This window comes from Ochotona curzoniae, unplaced genomic scaffold (genome assembly GCF_017591425.1).
Source record: "Ochotona curzoniae isolate NIBS_2020 unplaced genomic scaffold, NIBS_Ocur_1.0 contig_430, whole genome shotgun sequence".
NCBI lineage: Eukaryota > Metazoa > Chordata > Mammalia > Lagomorpha > Ochotonidae > Ochotona > Ochotona curzoniae.
The window spans coordinates 12885594-12903787 of record NW_024466219.1 but is presented as its reverse complement, the minus strand read 5'-3'; the positions used below and the strand labels follow the sequence as shown (position 1 = coordinate 12903787).

At 50.5% G+C, this 18194-nt stretch overlaps 1 protein-coding gene across 1 annotated transcript in view; it reads right to left on the bottom strand.

The window, feature by feature from the left end:
- LGR6 (leucine rich repeat containing G protein-coupled receptor 6) overlaps positions 1–18194 on the bottom strand; it is a 100544-nt gene that overhangs the window by 11373 nt on the left and 70977 nt on the right. Inside the window, exons 7-12 of the mRNA XM_040985786.1 lie at positions 7028–7096; positions 3955–4026; positions 3709–3780; positions 2786–2854; positions 1142–1213; positions 349–414 (exon numbers count right to left, since the gene is read on the bottom strand). Coding sequence (XP_040841720.1) covers positions 349–414; positions 1142–1213; positions 2786–2854; positions 3709–3780; positions 3955–4026; positions 7028–7096 — 420 coding nt within the window. The remainder of the gene's footprint in view (positions 1–348; positions 415–1141; positions 1214–2785; positions 2855–3708; positions 3781–3954; positions 4027–7027; positions 7097–18194) is intronic.

Sequence of the window (18194 nt, the reverse complement as noted above, 5' to 3'; positions counted from 1 at the left end):
GAACCCCAGGTTTCCTCTCTCCTATACCTGCGCAACAACCAGTTACGCGTTTATGGGTGTTGATCACATGCTCCCAACTGCAGGGGGCGCCTGTGAGCGTGCCCCCCCTACTGACCCTGGTCATTGCTGCATTTCTGGGCTGCTGGTGATCAGCACCAGCCACCAGAGAGTCCTCTGGGCAGCAGCGTTGGCGACCAGCACTGCTGCAGGCCCCAGGGAACTGGTTTGGGAGACCCAGACCTAGCACCTGTGCTCAGCCAACTCGGAGAAGGGAGAAAGGTCCCCACTGAGCCCCGGTCACAGCCCTTGGTCTGTACTCCCTTGCCTCTCTCCTGTCCCAGGACTCACATTTCCTCCAGCTTCTGACACCTGTGCAAGCTGGGCAGCTCCTCGATCTGGTTATAAGACAGCTCTCTGCAAAGAGAGAGAGGGAGAGAAAAGAGAGAGAGAGATGGGGCCAAGGGTTAGGAGCTCAGTCCCAGGCTAGGCTTACTGGCCAGGCATCCCTAGCCGTGGCCTTGGTCATGGCCACATCTCAAGCCCACTTTGGATGGGACTGACTTGGCAGTTTTCCCAGTAGGACTGCCTTATTTAAGTGAGGGCTTGGGGAATCCTGGAAGGTCCTGGGGAGAGATGGGGAGTGGGAAGGGAGGGAGTGTGGAGACAGGGAAGACAGCAGAGAGCATTCCAGGGGCCTAAGGTGGCCCACACCCCAGGTTGGGCTCCCTGGGGAGCAGCCTAGGCTCCCAGTGTGAGTCCCAGGAGGCATTAACTTTCTGGCCATATTTTAAACTCCCACTCAGTGCTAGGTGGTTCACATGTATTCATTCAGCCCTCTCAGGTTTGCCCACATTTTCCAGATGAAAAATATGATGCTCGGAGATGGGAAGGAGAGAATCCAACCATTAGCAGCAGAGCTGGACTTCTGGTGTAAACAGGTATGACTTCAAAGACCACTGCCTCTCAATGCTGGATGGGAGAGGCCAGACTCCTGCCTCACCAGCACGTTCTCATGGGGAATCCCAGGCCACCCGCCCTCTGCAGGAAGAGATATGACCAAGTGGTACCCCAGCTGAAGATGCCTTTGCTGGGGAGGCAGAGGTCCCATGCTAAGACCCTAGAAGACGTGAGAGCCACTCACAGGACCCGGAGACTGGGCAGCTGCTGGCACATCCCTGCTGGGAGCAGCCGAATGCCTGCGCGGGTCAGGGTCCTGCAGAGAGAACAGAAACAGAGCTGGCAAGCTGGCAAAGGCCCAGGGACCTGCCATTCCCAGCCACCTGTCTCCACTTCTGGACCTCATACTATAGAGTGAGTTTGGAGCTAACCGAAGAGAGAGGTGCTGGGAGCTGCAGGGCAGTGGGTGGGGCTGCAAAGACAGAAAGCAGCCAGCCCTGACCCCTGGATGCCGAGCTTCCTGGTGGCCAGAAGAGCTGGGGACGGGGTTAGGAAGGGACAGTACCTGCAGGTCCAGCCCTACTCCAACTGTCCCAGTCCCTTCCTGCAGGTCTAGCTCCGCTCCAACTGTCCCTGTCCCTTCTCACTTTATGGCCCATCATCGGCTCCAGTGGCACTGGACCTGGGACACAGTTCCTCTCTGCTCTCAGAGCCTTGGAGAAGAGGGATGACCAGGACAAGAGGCAAGGGACACAGCTCCTGTGCAGCCATGGGGGACCAAACCCAGAGTTTGCTCCTGGATCCTTGGGGAAGAGAGACAGTGAGACATGTGAGAAGGAAAGAGGTAGAGCAAGAAGGGCTCTGGGGGCAAGTTGGAACACAGTTTGGCTCAGAGATAGGGTGGCCCCAGAGAGACACAAGGTCAAGGCCATCCCTTGGGAACTGGTACTTCCCGCATGGAAATTTTTCCACGTGCTAGAGAACAGAGAATTCCAGCCCAGCAATGCCAACAATAGATCATTGCCTGGGGGCTGGGACCCTTGGCTTCCACACATCCACTTGGGCTGTGTACTTGGCAGTTTCATCCATTCACATAAAAGGCAAGAATGGGAGCCAACACTGTGGCATAGCACCAAAAGCTGCTGCCTGTGATGCCAGAATTCCATATGGGTACAGGTTCAAGTCCTGGCTGCTCCATTTCCAATCTGGCTCCCTATTAATATAGATGGGAGGGTGATGCAAGATGGTTCAAGTGTTTGGGCCCCATCCATGCGTGAGACCTGGAGGAAGTTCCTGGCTTCCACCTGGCCTAGCCCTGGCAATTGTGGTCATCTGGAGAGTGAACCAATGGTTGGAAAGTCTCTTTCTATGTATCTGTATTTGTATCTCTCTTTCTCTCTGTATAAGTCTTTCAAACAAGCATATCTTTAAAGAAAGAGAGATAAAACTTTTAAAAAGACATAGTGGGCCTCCCATGTTCTGCCATCACTTACTTCCCTCACTACAGAATATCACAGAAAATATGAAAAGGGTTTTGTGGGAATCAAGGCTCAGAAAGGCCAAAGACACAGATTTTCCTAACACCCTCCCCACCATGGGTCCTCCGTGTACCCGTGGCCTGGGATTGGGCATTCTGAAACCACTGCTAAAAAAAAACCCCAGGGTGAAAGATGGGCCTCTTAACTCCCATCTGCTTGGCCACCCCAACCTTACCCATGGGCAAAGCCTTCTAAGGAGGTGGCCATGGGTCCCTGGAGCTGAGCCCATAGTGGGTAAGGGAAGCCAAGGGCCTGGACAGTCTTCCAGGGGAAAGCAGGATCAGGGGGAGGGGGGAGGAGGGAGAAGGGGGCTGAGCACATGATGCAGGTGAAGCAGAGAATTCACTCACAGGGTCTCCAGGCTGGTGGTGCCTTTGAGGTCAGGAAACTGCTGGATGTCCGTGGCACCATTTAGGGACCTGGAAGCAGAGACAAAGGCCTGGAGGGGTGGGCTCAGTGCATCCCCACCCCCAGGCTCTCAGCCTCTGTCTTTGCCTTCCTGGGGACTCAAGGACCCCTACCTTCCTATATGGAGGGTGAGCCATGCTTAGCAACATATAACTAGACATTTTCTTCTTTGCTTTTTCTCTTGAAACTCTTAGTTTAAATGCAGAGAGTCAGAGACAGAGACCTCCACCATCTGCTAGTTCACTCCTCAAATGCTCACTGTGGTCACAGTTGAGTCAGGCCAAACCCAGGAGCCAGAAACTCCATCTGGGACTCCCACATGTGTGGCATGGACCCAATTACTCCAGACATTTTCTGTTGCCTGCCAGGGTGCGTATCAGCAGGAAGCTGAAGTTGGAAGCAGAGCCAGAACTTGAACCCAGGCACTCCAATGTGGGCTGCAGGCAACCTAAGTGGCAACATAACTGTTACACCACTGGCCCCAGCCTTGTTCTTAAGTTGGCCCAGCCAGAACCAGGTCTCAGCTTGCAAACCAACACAAGCCCTAGAGACAGCCCAGTCAGAGGAAAGCCTGTTGGTTCTTCCAGCAGCTGCTTATAGAAGAGGATGATAGTGAAGAGGCTGGCAGAGACTGTGGGGAAGGGCCCCATTCTTCCATTGGCAACCTGGCAGGTAGATGGAGGCCACAGAGTCCAGACAGCTCTGAGAACTGTGCTGTGCCAGGCTCAGGCCTGTGGCCCTCAAGACTATGCCTTTGGGGGTGGAGATTGGCAAGTGAGCCATCTGCAGGTGGACAGCTGGACAGGGAGAAAGGGGGAGCCAAGGGGGAGATGGAGATCTCAGTGGCCTCCCGGAGCCAACTCACAGGGTGTGCAGCTTTGGTAAGTCCTGGAATGCCGACCTCCCTACGGACTGGATCGGGTTATCATAGAAGTGTCTGCAGAAAAAGACCCAAACACCAAATTGCCCTTTGCAACCCTTTTAGCTGGGATCAAGGCCCTTCTCTACTTTCCTCTCTTCTGAAAGGCCCCCAGAGGAAGGCGACCCCACCTCCACTCCTGACTCCTCCCTCAAATGCTGCTCAGCACTAGGACCCCAGAGCTTCACTCACATGGTCTGTAGCAGAGGGTTGCCCATGAAGGCCTTTTCTGGAATAGCCTTGATGTTGTTATTGTGGAATCCTCTGGAAGACAGCATCCGGGATGGGGGTGTGGGCAGTGAGTATGGAGAGGGAAGGACATGCCTTGGGTTTTCCCACAGCTGGCAGGACAGGCCATAAGACCAAAGGCACATCAGCCCGAAACCCCAGGCTCCAATCAAGTCTGTGGCTTTTGTTGTCAGTCAGTCAGCCATGCACCCATGCTGTCCACAACAGGCACGAAAGAGTGAATGGGGCAATCTCTGGCTGCAGGTCTCGGGAAGCCACGGAGACTGGGCTCAGGTTCCAGCAGGGGACCCTCTCCCTGGGTCCTGTAGCAGAGCCCTGGTATGTCCCACAAAAGATGCCAAGGGTGTGTGGGAAGGAAAGATAACCAGGAGGCTCCCCATACAGGGGCCCTTAATCCAAGACATTTGGGAGTGGTTGTCACGGCAGTGGGGCTGAGGGTTGGCAGAGTTTTAGGGAGGCAGGGGATGAGGCACCCAGCAGAGCAGGTGCAGGTCTGCGAGCCAGGACTGCCACAGCAAGGCCAGGGCACAGGGGCAAACACTTTCAGAGACAGCAGTGGCAAACGGAAAGCGCATTACTTGTGCGGTATGTGCCCTTTTCCCTCTCTTGCTTTTTTCACTGGAAGTTCCTGGGTCCTGCCTGTGTCCTGCTTGCCTCTGTTCACCTGCCCTGCCCTGCCCTGCTGTGGTCCCCTCATTATTTTCACCTTTCACATTCCCTCACTCACAGGCTCACCTTTGAACACCTCCAGCCAATGCCAGCCACACATTTGTTCCTTCTTTAGACTCATTATTTTTTAAATTTTAAAATTTTAACTGATGCATAAACATTGTACATATTTATGGAGTACCCTGTGATGCTTCAGTACATAATGTTACACACTGGTTAATGTTCAAGGGTAATCCTATCTCTCTCTTCAAATACACATTCTTTCTTTATAGTGAAACCATTAAAAATCCTTTGTCCAGCTTTCTTTAATACACACACACATATATAAAGTATGTGTGTATGTGGTCTACTGTCATTATTTGTCATCATTCATAGTCCTCCTTCTGTGCTCTCCTAACTGTAACATGATCCCCATTAATCATCCCCTCTGTGCCCACTATGCTCTCCGGCTCTAGTCACCACCATTCTATGCTCAACTTCTATGAAGTCAGCTTATTCAGATTCCACATATGAAGACGATCACGTGGTACTTGTCTTTCTAGCTTTGGTTTATTTCACTTACCATCATGACCTCTGATTTACTCATTGTGCAGTTTTGAATAATTCCTTTGTATCAAGTACTGGGCCAAGCACTGAGAGATTCAGGAAGTGGTAAAACAGAAATCCTGCTCAAGCAGCTTTCTCCTTACTGAGCACTAATAGCAACAAAGGTGGATGGATGATACAGCTGGGTGATGGGCGGATAAGTAGATGGATGGATGAATAAATAAATGATGCATGTATGCATATATGTATGCAAATATGTATGTATATATGGATGGATGGTTGAGTATGGACGGATGGGTGAATGGATAAATGATGCATGTATGTATGGCTGGGTGGATATATGTAAGTGTAAATGGATGCATGATGCATGCATGTATGGGTGGGTGGATACATGTATGAATGGATGGGTGGATGGGTGTGGGTAGAGGGAGGGATAGACACAAACACACACTCCTATGTGTGTATCTTCTCATGCCTGCTCACTTAAGTCTCTTCCCTAATGCTTTTTCATTCCTTGTTCCCTCCATGCCCTCATTCTTCTCTCATGTTCCAGCCCAGTAGAGAAAAAAAAAATCAGACCTTGATGACTCATGGCAGTAGAGAACTTCCAATAGTTTTTCATTCTCTTTCCTCTGACTGTCCCAGCTATTTACTTTTAAAATTTCTCTATTTGAAAGGTAGAGTGGCAGAAAGAGAAAAAGATCTCTTCCCTAGACTTGTTCACTCCCCAGTATCTTCCAAAACCAGTGCTGGGCCAGGCTGAAACCAGGAGCTGGGAGCTCACTCCTGCTCTCCCAGGTGAACTGCAGGAGCTCATCGGTATATCAGCAGGAAGCTGGATTAGAAGTATGGAGTAGCCAGGACTTGAACCAGCCCTCTGATATGGGACATGGACATCTCCCGTGGCAGCCTAACCCACAGTGTCGCATGTCAGCTCTGTCGTTTGCTGTATTTGCATGTTTAGGCTTCTGGACCAGGGAGGAGAGTGAAATGTAGTTGGTCATGCAGGTTCATGGGTTTGCTAAAAATAAGGGTTCTGAGCTGCCTGAAGCTGGGGTGGGAGACCTGGGTGTGAAACCTTCCAGGTCATCTTACCTTGACCCCATTATGACAATGTAACAGACCTTCTAGATAGCTTCCTGGCCTCCCTCTGGGGGTCATCCCCCTGCCAGTTCATCTTCTGTTTGGATCAGTACCTGCCCTGTTCTGTCTGGAATTACCCTCCTTCTGCCTTGTTCATCCCTGTTCATCCTGAGCCTGTCTCAGGATGTATCTGTCCATAGTCATCTTTCTATGCTGGCCTAAACTCCCAAGGTCGTTTTAGGTAATATGACACAGTGTAGAGTCAAAATCGTATCCTGCTTCCTGTTGTCTTCTTGCTTTTACATGTCACTTTGTGTCCTCAGTTAAGCTGAAGGAACCTTGGGCAGGACCCGTGTTTATTATACTGCGAAGCACTCCACACAGCACTGAGGGTGTCCTGGGTGCCTTGAGGGCAGTGCCAGACTCAGACCACAGGAAGTGGCTCGTGCCATTTTTCTTCCTGGGCTGGAAGGCCCAGGGGCCAGTTCTGCTGGTGCCACACCCCCAGTAAACCGTTCAAAGCCAAGTTAATGCCTGTGACTGCTTAGAGCTGCCCCAGGGACTTCTCACAGCTACAGCTTTTACAAGAATCCTGGGAGGTGGGGAGGTGGGGAGGTGGGGGTGGAGAGAGAGCCGGCTGCAGCCTGTCCCTGGGGCTGGGAGGTGGGGGGGGGGGGGACGGACAAGGACACCCACAGAAAAAGACAGAGGAGCTTACAGTTCCTGCAGCCTGCCCAGGGTCCGGATGGCCACGGGGAACTCATGCAGCTCGTTGTAATTCAGGTCCCTGGAAGGGAAAGCAGAGCCGGCATCAGAGCAGAGGCTTAGCAGGGCACATTGGGCTCCCTGAGACACGGAAACTTGGCTCCAGGCTGGGTCGGGGAGATGGGTTTCCAATCTGTTGGATCCAGCTGCTGAGGTCTGGAAATATATTCCTGGAATGTTTGAACTCCTTTCCTGCCCCACAAATCCTCAGACTTCCAGGCTTCACAGCAGCAGAGCTGTTCGGAAGGGGGAGCACATTTCAGGGGTGTGGAATCCTGGAACCGTCTCCCAAAGTGTGCAGTCTCCAACAGCCCCAGAAAGCACAGCAAGTGTTTTTTTCTTCTTCTTTTTAAAAAAATATATTTGAAAGGTAGAACGACAGAGAAAGAGATAAGAGAGGATTTTTACCTACATGTTCGTCTGAAGCTTAGAACCTAGTCCAGGTCTCCCTCTTGGGTGGCAGGTCTCCATCCGCCGGGCCACCACCTGCTGCTTCCTAGGGTGCATGCGAGCAGGAAGCTGGGGAAGTCAGGAATCGAACCCAACCACTCTGATGAGGGATGCAGAGAACCCAAGGCACATCGTAATCACTAGACCCCTACTTTGTATTTTTAACAGACAAAAGTCAGAATGATTTTGAACAAGTTGTTTCTACCATGAAGTTCCTTGGCTACCAGCAGCTTCTGCTGCTGTCTTTTCTAAAAAGACATTTGGGAGCTGGCATTGTGCCGCAGCAGGTAAGGCCGCTGCTAGCAACCCGCAGCCCATGTGGGAGTGCCAGTCCTGGGAACTGCTGGTTCTTTTTTTTTTTTTCTTTTCTTCTTTTTAAAGATTTGTTTATTTTTATTGGAAAGTCAGATATATACAGAGAGGAGGAGAGACAGAGAGGAAGATCTTTCGTCCAATGGTTCACTCTCCAAGTGACTGCAACAGCTGGTGCTACGCTGATCTGAAGCCAGAAGCCAGGAGCTCCTCTGGGTCTTCCATGGGGGTGCAGGGTCCCAAGGCTTTGGGTCGTCACTGACTGCTTTCCAGGCCACAAGCAGGGAGCAGGATGGGAAGCAGGGGCGCTGGGATTCAAACCGACACCCATATGGGATTTTTTTTTAAAGATTTATTGTATTTTTATCAGAAAGTCAGATATACAGAGAGGAGGAGAGACAGAGAGAAAGCTCTTCCGTCCAAAGGTTCACTCCCCAAGTGAGCACCACAGCCAGTGCTATACCGATCCGAAGCCAGGAGCCAGGAACTTCTTCCAGGTCTCCCACACAGGTGCAGAGTCCCTAGGCTTTGGGCAGTCCTCGACTGCTTTCCCAGGCCACAAGCAGGGAGCTGGATGGGAAGAGGAGCTGCCGGGATTAGAACCGGTGCTCATATGGGATCCTGGCATCTTCAAGGCAAGGACTTTAGCTGCTAGGCCACAGCGTCGGGCCCGAAGTGCTGGTTCTTATCCTAGCTGTACCACTTCCAACTCTGCTCCATACTAATGCTGCTGGGAAGCCACCGGAGGATGGTCCAGGTGCTCGGACTTCTGCCTCCCATGTGGGAGACCGGATGGAGGTCCACACTCCTGCCGAGCCCTGGCAGTAGCAGCCGTCTGGGGACGTGATCCGGCAGACAGAGGGGGGTTAGGAGCTCTTTCTCTGACTGTCCTTTCTGTCACTCTACCTATCAAATAAATAAATTTTAAAAATAAAAAGAACAAAATTGGGCAGGGTTTTCATCATTGGTGGTATGACAGCTAATCTTGATTTTCTCCTACTCCTTTCTGTGTGTTTTTTTTTAAATTTGTTTATTACAATGAGCATCACACATATAAACCAGAAAGCAACAAAGATAACGCAGAAAGAGAATGTCATCCATATTGAGCAGTCTATGGAGTGTACCAGTCAGCTTTTTGCTCTCTTCACTAAATCCCTTGAGAGGAGCTTCTTGGGAGAGAAAAGGTTTACTTCAGCTTGCAATTCGGGGGTTCACAGTTCAAGATCAGGGGTCCCGGTGTTGTGACACTGAGTAGAGGCTGCCCATGGTGGAGTAGGGGTGAGTCAGGCAGCAGAGCTGTGTGGGAAGAATTCTGTTCCTCTGCCATCCTGGAAGAGTCTCCTTACAAAGCCATCAAGAGTCCACCCCAAGGCTCCACGCCAGCCACTGGAGCCATGCCAGTCACTTTCCTGCAGGTGCCATCACCAGCCCCGCCGCCTCCCCATCCCTCAGCTGGTGGCATTCACCCATGCACTGGGAAGACAGTGAGGTTCATGCATCTGCACGAGTATGAGTAGCCAAGTCCACAACATGGGGGAAAGAGAGGTCCCCAGAATTGATCAGTAGTGGGAACTTAGCAATGTGCAACCATCTGGGAACAATGGACAACGCCTTGTCATACTTTAAGCTTTATACCCCGATTTACCTGGCATGATGGCTCAACTGGCTAATACCTTACAGGCACCGGGATCCCATGTGGATGCCAGTTCGGGTCCTGGCTGCCCTATTTCTCAACCAGCTTTCTGTTTATGGCCTGAGAAAGCAGTGGAGGATGGCCAAGGCCTGGGAACCCTGCACCCACCCATATGGGAGACCCAGAGGAGTCTCCTGGCTTTCAGATTGGCTCAGCCCCGGCCGTTGTAGCCATTTGGGGAGAAAATCAGTGCGTGGAAGGTCTTTCTTTCTGTAAATCTGCCTTTCCAATAAAAATAACTAAATCTTAATTTTTTTTTTTTTTTTTTTGCCCAAGAACTCCCAGTGTAGTAATGAGTCCTACAGAAAAGTCTGTGTCAGTGTGGAGAAAAACAAAATACTTCAAAAAGTTCATGGAGCATGAAATGAAAGATTTATTTTGCTGCTAAAAGATTGCTTATGTAAGAGGGGTCCTTAGGAAACTCCTGGACAATGCAGACTACAAAGCAACTTTGAGTGGATCTCAGAAAATTTTGCTCTAGAATAAAATTGAGCTGCCAATTCTGTTTTCCGTGGACCTTTTAATGTGACTTAGATGTGTTTAAAGATGCTCACAGCAGCACTGGTGTGGCCACAGAGGCAGGACGCTGACAGTTAGTCATCAGTGCTTTAAGGGGCTTCTGTGGTTTTATGGCCACCACCCGGCAAAGGAGGGAGGAAAACCGGAAGAGGCCAAGGGAAGGTTTGATTTTCATCAGAAAAGATTTAGAACTGCCTGTGACAAACAGGAAAGGGCCCCTCACGGCAGGGGAAGCCTGCGGTAGGAAAGAGGTGCCCGAAGGACTGTGAGGGGAGACTGGGAGCTGCGGGAGGACTCCGAGCGGGTTTTGTCTGTCTGGCCTGCAGCAGCTTTCAAAATGCAGAAGTCGGCTTGTTTTCCTCAGCCGCCAGGGAGGCGTCTCCCTGGGACACGTGCCTGTCGTGGGAGGGGGTGCTGATGCCTCTGAGATCCTGGTGCTTAGACACCTGGCAGTGAGAAGGGAGGATGTCTTATAGCCATTGCTTAGAACAGATGCTGGGGTGGAACTTGAGAAGCCTGCACCCATGTTGGAGGCTCTACTTCTGATTCCAGTTCCCACTGTCACACATCCTGGGAGGTGGCAGGTGACAACTCAAACCAGGCAGAATCACAGCCAGCATGAGGGAGACCCTTGTTGAATTCCAGGTTCCTGGCTTTCGACTGGCCCAGCCCCAGCTGTTGGGGGCATCTGCAAAGTGAGCCAGCAAATGGGTGATCTCTCTCTTTCTTTTGCTTTCTCTTCTAAATAAGTAAAATCAAGCCACCCCTGGCCTGATGACTTTCACAGCTGTCCAAAGCTGGGACAGGGGCCCCACGTGCAGGCCCTTTAATTACAGAGTGACTTGGCAGGCTTTGGCGGGTAAATAACCATGTTAACATGGAGATAATGACAGGCTCCCCTGCACAACATGGTCATTGCACTTAATAGCCCACAGCTAGAGCCAGAAACCCAGCCCAAAGGTCAGAGAGCCGTGACAAGTGTCTGGCAGTAAGTGAGCCAGGTGATTGTCATCCCCCCTCCCCGCCGGGCGTGCACACACACACACGCATACACACAAATTACCCGATTACCCGCAGACTGCCCCGGTGATTGTGAGTAATTACAGCATCAACCCTCTCTGCCCTGCCTTGCTCTGCTCTGTTCTGTAGTGAGTCACACAGCTTTGTCTGGTGGATTTGCTCATGGAGAGGCAAAGTGGTGGTCAAGCTGAGGTCAAGGACATGAAAAGTCAGAGTGTTCTAGCTGCAAGCAGGAGAGGGGTTCAGATTCTGGAGGTTCTGGGGTTCTCTCAGGGTTGGGGAGCTCCACAAGATGCACAGGATGTCAGGTAGGGAGAGTTGAGAATAGAGGTCTCAGTGGTGAAGTGGACAGGCCCCCTGTGAGCTTAGTTTGCATAAATTGTTCCCTCCCCACTTGGCTCAGGTCACTGGAGAATCCTCCTCTCTTGGCCAAGGATAGCTAGATTTCCCTTCATGCCATGGACTTACAAGCCTTAGTTTCACATTGTGCTATCAAATACAAACAATCGCATTGGTCTGGCCTCAACCCTTGTTTGCTCTTCTACCTGCTTAGAAGACTCTTGGTCTCTGTCAAAGCTGCACCTCCTCTGACCTCTCCATTTAAGTTACTGCAGCCAGGGCTGGACACTCAGCCTAACAGTGAAGGCACGTGGATGCCCACTAGCCCACGTCAGACTTTCTGGATTTGACATCTGGTCCTGGCTCCCGATTTCAGCTCTGCTGATGCTAGAAAGCAGCAGTGACAGCTCAAGTTGTTGAGACCTGCACTGAGCTCCCAAGACCCAAGTTCACCCACAATGGGGTGTCACTGTGACCATTTGGGGTGTGAATCAACGGGAACACTCTTCCTCTCAAGCAAAATAAACAAAAATCTTAAAAATAAAATAACACAGATTGCTATTCACTATGTCCTCCCCCAGCATGGTAGATTAAGAGTGGCCAAAAATCTTTTGTGGTGTCTGCTTGAGACCGGACTGATCTTATACCTGGTGTTGACCAATAGAAGGAAGCAGAAATGACATGATGGGACCTGGCTCAAGGTCATACGAGCCTTGGAGCCTCTGCCTTGGTGATCTTCAGATGCTCCCACTGACACATTAGGATGCTCAGGTTGGACTCTTGAAGGGTGGGAGCCTTGTGAAGAGGGAGGGGCGGCCACCAGCTTGCAACAAGGTCCCAGGCACATCATGAGCCTGTCTTGGGTGTCCTGGCCCCAGTAAAAGGTCAATTCACTGAGAGCCTCATGAGTGGTGGAAGAAGCACCTTGAGGAACACAGCCAAGCTATGGCTTCATTATTTACTGATTTATGTGAGAGGCAGAGAGGAGACACAGATGTCCACAGTGAGGCTGGGACTGCACCAGGTCCAATCCAGGAGCTGAAATGTAAGCCAGCTCTCCCATGGGGATGGCAGGAACACAACAACCTGAGCCATTACTCCTGCCTCACAGTGTCTGTATGAACTGGAGTGAGGAGGCAGAGGTGTGAAGTGACTCCAGGCACTCCCATGTGGCACACATCCCAGCCAGCATCTTCACCTCCAGGTGTCAAGCTCCATACCACTCCACAGTGTTATTTTGAGGAGCAAAACTTTGGGTGATTCATTAGGTAACAATAATGAGACACCCTGCCTTCTTGATCTTCACAGAATCTATGGCTACCTGACATCACTTCTTATGTTCTTCCTGTCCAACTTGAATGGAAGGACCTTGCGAACAGGAACTTCATCTGTTTTACATTCTAAAAAATACCAGACTAGTACCTGGCACATAGGAGGAGCTCAACAGATCTTGGATGAACACATGAAAATAAATGGATCAATGCAAAACCATGAATGAACTCAAAGGAACATAGGGCATGTGGGAGGAGAGTCTTCAGGCTTCAGGGCCAGTGTCACAATGGCACGTGACAGTCCTGAGCGAGACTAGGAGGCTTGCACAGAGCCATAGAACTCAGGAGGGATGGGCCTCGTGTGATGGTGTTATCATGGGGTTCCCCTACAGTTCCTTGGGCCCATGGCCAGACAGCGAGAGCAGCCAGAGCAGCCAGAGCAGCCAGAGCAGCCAGAGCGAGTGGCTCCAGCCCTCCTTGGCAGTTTCTGGTCAGAAATTGTGCCAGGAGAGGCCAGATGGCTAGCAGGGAAGGATGCATGAGCTGGAAGGCTGCTTTTGTGGAGAAATGTGGGAGAAGAGAATTTGCACAAATGTCAAAATCAATCCTGCAAGTGTCATGCCCGTGGGCTGGCCAGAGTCTTCCCATTTGGATGTCTCCACGGAGTCAATGGCCTGGGTTATCGCCAAAGTCCTGGTTGGTTGGGTGCCATGCAGATGCAATCACTGGCGCTAATTGTCCAGGGAACATGTTTGTGCAACTCTTTCTGCCCTTGATGCACATAGCCCAGCACAGCAGACACTTATTGCCAAATGTCCCAAAATATCCTAAGAACTCTACTGGTTGAAATGGGGGGTAGAGTGAGGAGAGACAGGGGAGGATCTCCTCTATCCAGAAACATGCACACACTCACAAGCTGAGCAGCCCCAGAAGCAGGTAGTGGGTTCTGGGGAACACCCCAAGTGTTGGGACAACCAGGGACTGTGTTCCACAGAAAGCCGGGAAAACCAGGAGAGTTGTGTACAGGTGTAGGTTCGAAACCAGGTCTTGCTGGCTGGATTTCAGCAAGAAGGAAGAGGTGCTTGAAGCAAGTAAGGCATGCTTTGGAGTTGTGCTGGACATGAGCAGGTGATATAGCTTGGTTGGAGGTAAGATGGGAGGAGCCTTCCCCCTGGACTCCTCTACGCTCCTGCCTCCAGGCCATTCACAGGACAATACACTGAACAGTGACTATGCACCTGCTCACAAAAGCTTTGGCTGACCCATCTCTTAGGGGAGCCTTAGGAGTTGAATATCATCATTATTCCCTTGTACAACTGAGTAAAGTGAGATGCAGAAGTTAAATCAGTTGCACACACACACACACAACCGATATATGACGTGACAGAGATCACTCTAAATCTACCCAAATCCACCTTTTCCTTTCTCCATAACCATGCTGCCCATAGCAGATAGCCATCAACGACCTGTATTTTACAAGGTCAAATAACAGAAATCAAAGTAAAAATTCATCTCTCAGTTTTACTAGCCACACTTTTAGCATTCAATGGCAACATGTAGCTAGTTGCTCATCATATCAGAAGCACAGATTCAGAACATTCCCATCACTGCTGGAAGTTGTATTGCATCACACCACTTATCACCAGAGAAGGAATTGTCAGCAGCATCACTTAAATGGGTTTGCCAGCCTCGCTTGCAGAGCGTATGGACACAGGACTAGCTTCTCAACTGAAAGGGGAACAGGAAACATGCATGCCACTTCTACTCCAGGATTAATTTATACAACAGCCATCTGCCCTCTGCATGGTCTCCCTACCTTGCCTCCAACTAGGTGACAAAAAAAAGACTCAGGCACTGGGGTTGGCAAGATGCTAGGAAGCCAAGTTCCACAGTCCCTCCAGAGCAGGGGGCTTCTGGACAAGCAGAGACACCCTCTTTGGTCACTGCTACAGGCTCCCAGAACACACTTCTGTGCTTTGCCCATTGTTTTGGTCTCTTCATTAGAGCCATCCAGCTCCTTCTAACTAATTCAGCATCATAAGTCAGATTTGAACCCTGCCAGTCTGTCTGGAGCTTACCCTTGAAGCTACTCACATCTTCCAGTATGATCTTTTTGACATACAGAGGCTGTCTCTCTCCTGCAAGAAACCTGAAGAGGTTTCCAGAACCAAGTTCAAAGGTCTCTGTGGGCTCCAAGGTCCTGAACTAATCTTTTGGCTGCATCTACCATTTCAGGGCTGCCTTGTGTATTTGTCTGTGCCATGTGCTCTCAGCCAGGGATGCCCTTTTTCCAGAGCCTCAGTTGTTGGAATCCCCGACAGCCTTTGAAGTCCGGCTCACTCCTTTTGCCCACGAGTCCCCACCCGTCCTGCAGTCCGGGTGAATCACTCTCAGCATGTTTCTTTGTGAGCATACACAACGCCAGTCTGGAAATGATGATGGTCTGGTAATCCCAGTAATTGCTCTGTGGCAGCCATGGTTCCAGGTGATGTACATGCATTCATTCGTTCAGTTTCCATCATGCCAAACCTCTGAGGTCACTATCTTTACTACCTCCAATGTTCAGATGAGAAATCTAAAGACGCAGAGAGGTAGATCCTTGGCCACAGTCCACAACCAGGAAGGGAAGAGCTGAGGTTGAAGTCCAGGCAGTGTGGAATGGGTTATCTGCAAGAGTGTCATCCCCTCCATGAGGAAGCTTGTTGCTTGTCAGAAAGCATCTTTCCCCAGTCATGCTGAGAGCCACCTGCTTGAGCGTTCATGGTTTCACATGTTCAGTTGAGCCCACTTGGCAAGGTGCTGGGCTGGAGGCTCCATTGGCCTCAGGGGCAGACTCTTGGTAACTGCCAGGAAGATGTCCCTTAGCCCAGCTGAGGCTCAGCCTGATTCTTCCATTACAACACAAACCTCAGCTGGAAAACTCATTCATGGCTTTATAGACGACTATCACTGAGAGGCCAGAACAAGCTTGGGAAGAGTTCACTGTTCTGCCCGCCGTATCTGGGGTCCAGGAGCAAGATGGAGAAGGGCTGAGGTTGTACTAGAAGTGTTCCCAATTCTAGGCACAACCTGGGCTGGAAGCTGTGGCTGTCCTTGGCTATGCCTCCCGTTCATCTGCTTTGCTGTTTCCGGTGGTGACAAAACCACGTAAGGACTACAAATAACCAAGAGGGCCACATGAGCTCTGGGCCGCTTGTGGACCCACGGGGCCAATCCTCCCCTCTCTGGCTGGCTGTGCAAAAGCAGCTAGCTCCTGAGGTCTCTGTGGAGACTCAGCAGGTCAGGGGACGGGGCTTATGGGAGCTCTTTGCCATCTTCTGGGGCCCCTTCTTTTTGCTCCTGAAAAAACTGGGGCTGTATAAAGAAGGTACAATGCCAGAAGGCCCAGAGGCAGGACTTGAACTTAGGTCTCTCAGCTCTGGGCTTAGACTACTTTTTTGTTTGTTGGTTTGGTTAAAGGTGTATTTATTTGAAAAGCAGAGCTACAGAAAAAAAGATAAGAGGAGACAGAGACAGAGAGGGATCATCCATCCATTAGTTCACTGCCCAAATGGCTGCAACAGGCCAAAGCCAGGAGCCAAGAGTTTCACTCAGGTCTCCCACATGAGTGCAGGGGCCCAAGTACTTGGGTCAGCTTCTGCTGCTTTCCCAGGCCATTATTAGCAGGAAGCTGAATCAGGTGCGGAGCAACCGAGACTTGAACCAGTGCCTAACTGGATATGTTGGTGCTACAGGCAGTAGCATAACTCACTATGCCATAGCACCAGCCTCAAAATACTTTCTATAGATAAGGGAACTTTTTAAAAAGTTCATGGAGGGCCCAGTGCAGTAGCATAGTGGCTAAAGTCCTTGCCTTGAATGCCCCAAGGTCTCACATGGGCACCGGTTCTAATCCCAGTGGCCCTGCTTCCATCCAGTTCTCTGCTTGTGGCCTGGGAAAGCAGTTGAGGACGGCCCAAAGCCTTGGGACCCTGCACCCCCATGGGAGACCTGGAGGAAGTTCCTGGCTCCTGGCTTCAGATCAGCGCAGCACCAGCTGTTGCAGTCACTTGGGGAGTGAGTTATCGGACAGAAGATCTTCCTCTCTGCATATCCGCCTTTGCAATTTAAATAAATAAATCTTTAAAAGGATCATGGAAACTGGAATAAAATTATTGCATTTTGGCACAATTTTTAAAATTCACATATAATTTTTTTTTCATAATGCACCTTTTTCATGAATTTTTTGAAGACCTCTTCTACTACGCAGAGTTGGATCCTGGCTAGTCTTTGACTAGCAGGGCTAAGACAGAAGGGAGAACAGGAAAGAGGTTAAACAGAGAAGGAGAACGGAGCTTCCAAAAGACTGTGCTCTGGTGCTATGAGCACACTGCAGCCCAATGGTTAGCACATTGAAGTTAAGCATCGCCAGGTCACAGCCATGCTACAGAGACCGTGCTCTTGGGGCTGTTGGTGAAGTTGCAATGCCAGCATCCCAAGAGCCAACTCAAGCCTTAGCTGATCCACTTCCACTTCAGTTCCTTGCTGGGAAAGCAAGTAGAAGATGGCCCAAGTACTTGGACTTCTGCCACCCATATGGGAGATGCAGAAGTTTTCCCATGTTCCTGCTCTCAATCTGCTGTATCCCCAGCTATTGAACCATTTGGGAAGTGAACCAATGGATGGAAGATCTCTCTCTCTCTCTGTCAGTCTGCCTTTCAAATAAATAAAACAAATCTTTAGAAAGAGAGGGATAGACAAAGTAGTCCTACCTTCGGTGTACCAACAGGATCACCTTGAACAAGGCGCCTGGCCTTCTTGGCTGGCTTCCTGAGCTCTAACTAGGGGATGCCCCATCACACAAGGGTGCTCTGTTCACCTGGTCCAGAGACCAGCCAAAACAAGTGTTCAAATAGTGCCAGCTCTTTGCTCTAGATGCTGTAGACTGGAGCAGACTCTTCATTCATTGGTTGCTGCCACAGGAGGCACATGCACTGGCCTATGAGCTTTTCCCAGCAGTTAAGGAGGATAAGCAGCATTAATTGGGCTTCCAGTTACATTTTGATTCTCAAGGCTAATATTTGTGTTTACTACCAGATTACAGATAAGAGCACAAGGAAGTGGGGGTGGGGAATGTGGGTGAGCTTGGCTTCCAGGCTGGAACACAAAACACTGAGATTTCTGGTAGGTTGTAAACTCCCAGCCACTGATGTGGCAGAGGCCTGGAACAAAGGCAAGGACGTATAATGAGTGTAGGTCTTAATTGCTCTACCCATCCAGCACACACAGACTCAGCCTCTGACTCCATGTGCTCGGGGCAGATGACTCGGTGAGTGGGGAACCTACACAAACTTTATGACTAATAGCATTGTTTTACCTTCCAAACAAGCTACATAAAAGGCCACCCATTCACAAATGCAGCAATTAGTAAAATTGTCATCAGTTTCTATGGTGAGCAGCAGACACACCCTCTCTCCACCTACACTCTCCCTCCTTGCCAGAGACAGCGTTCAGAACAGACCTGAAGCATCAGTCAT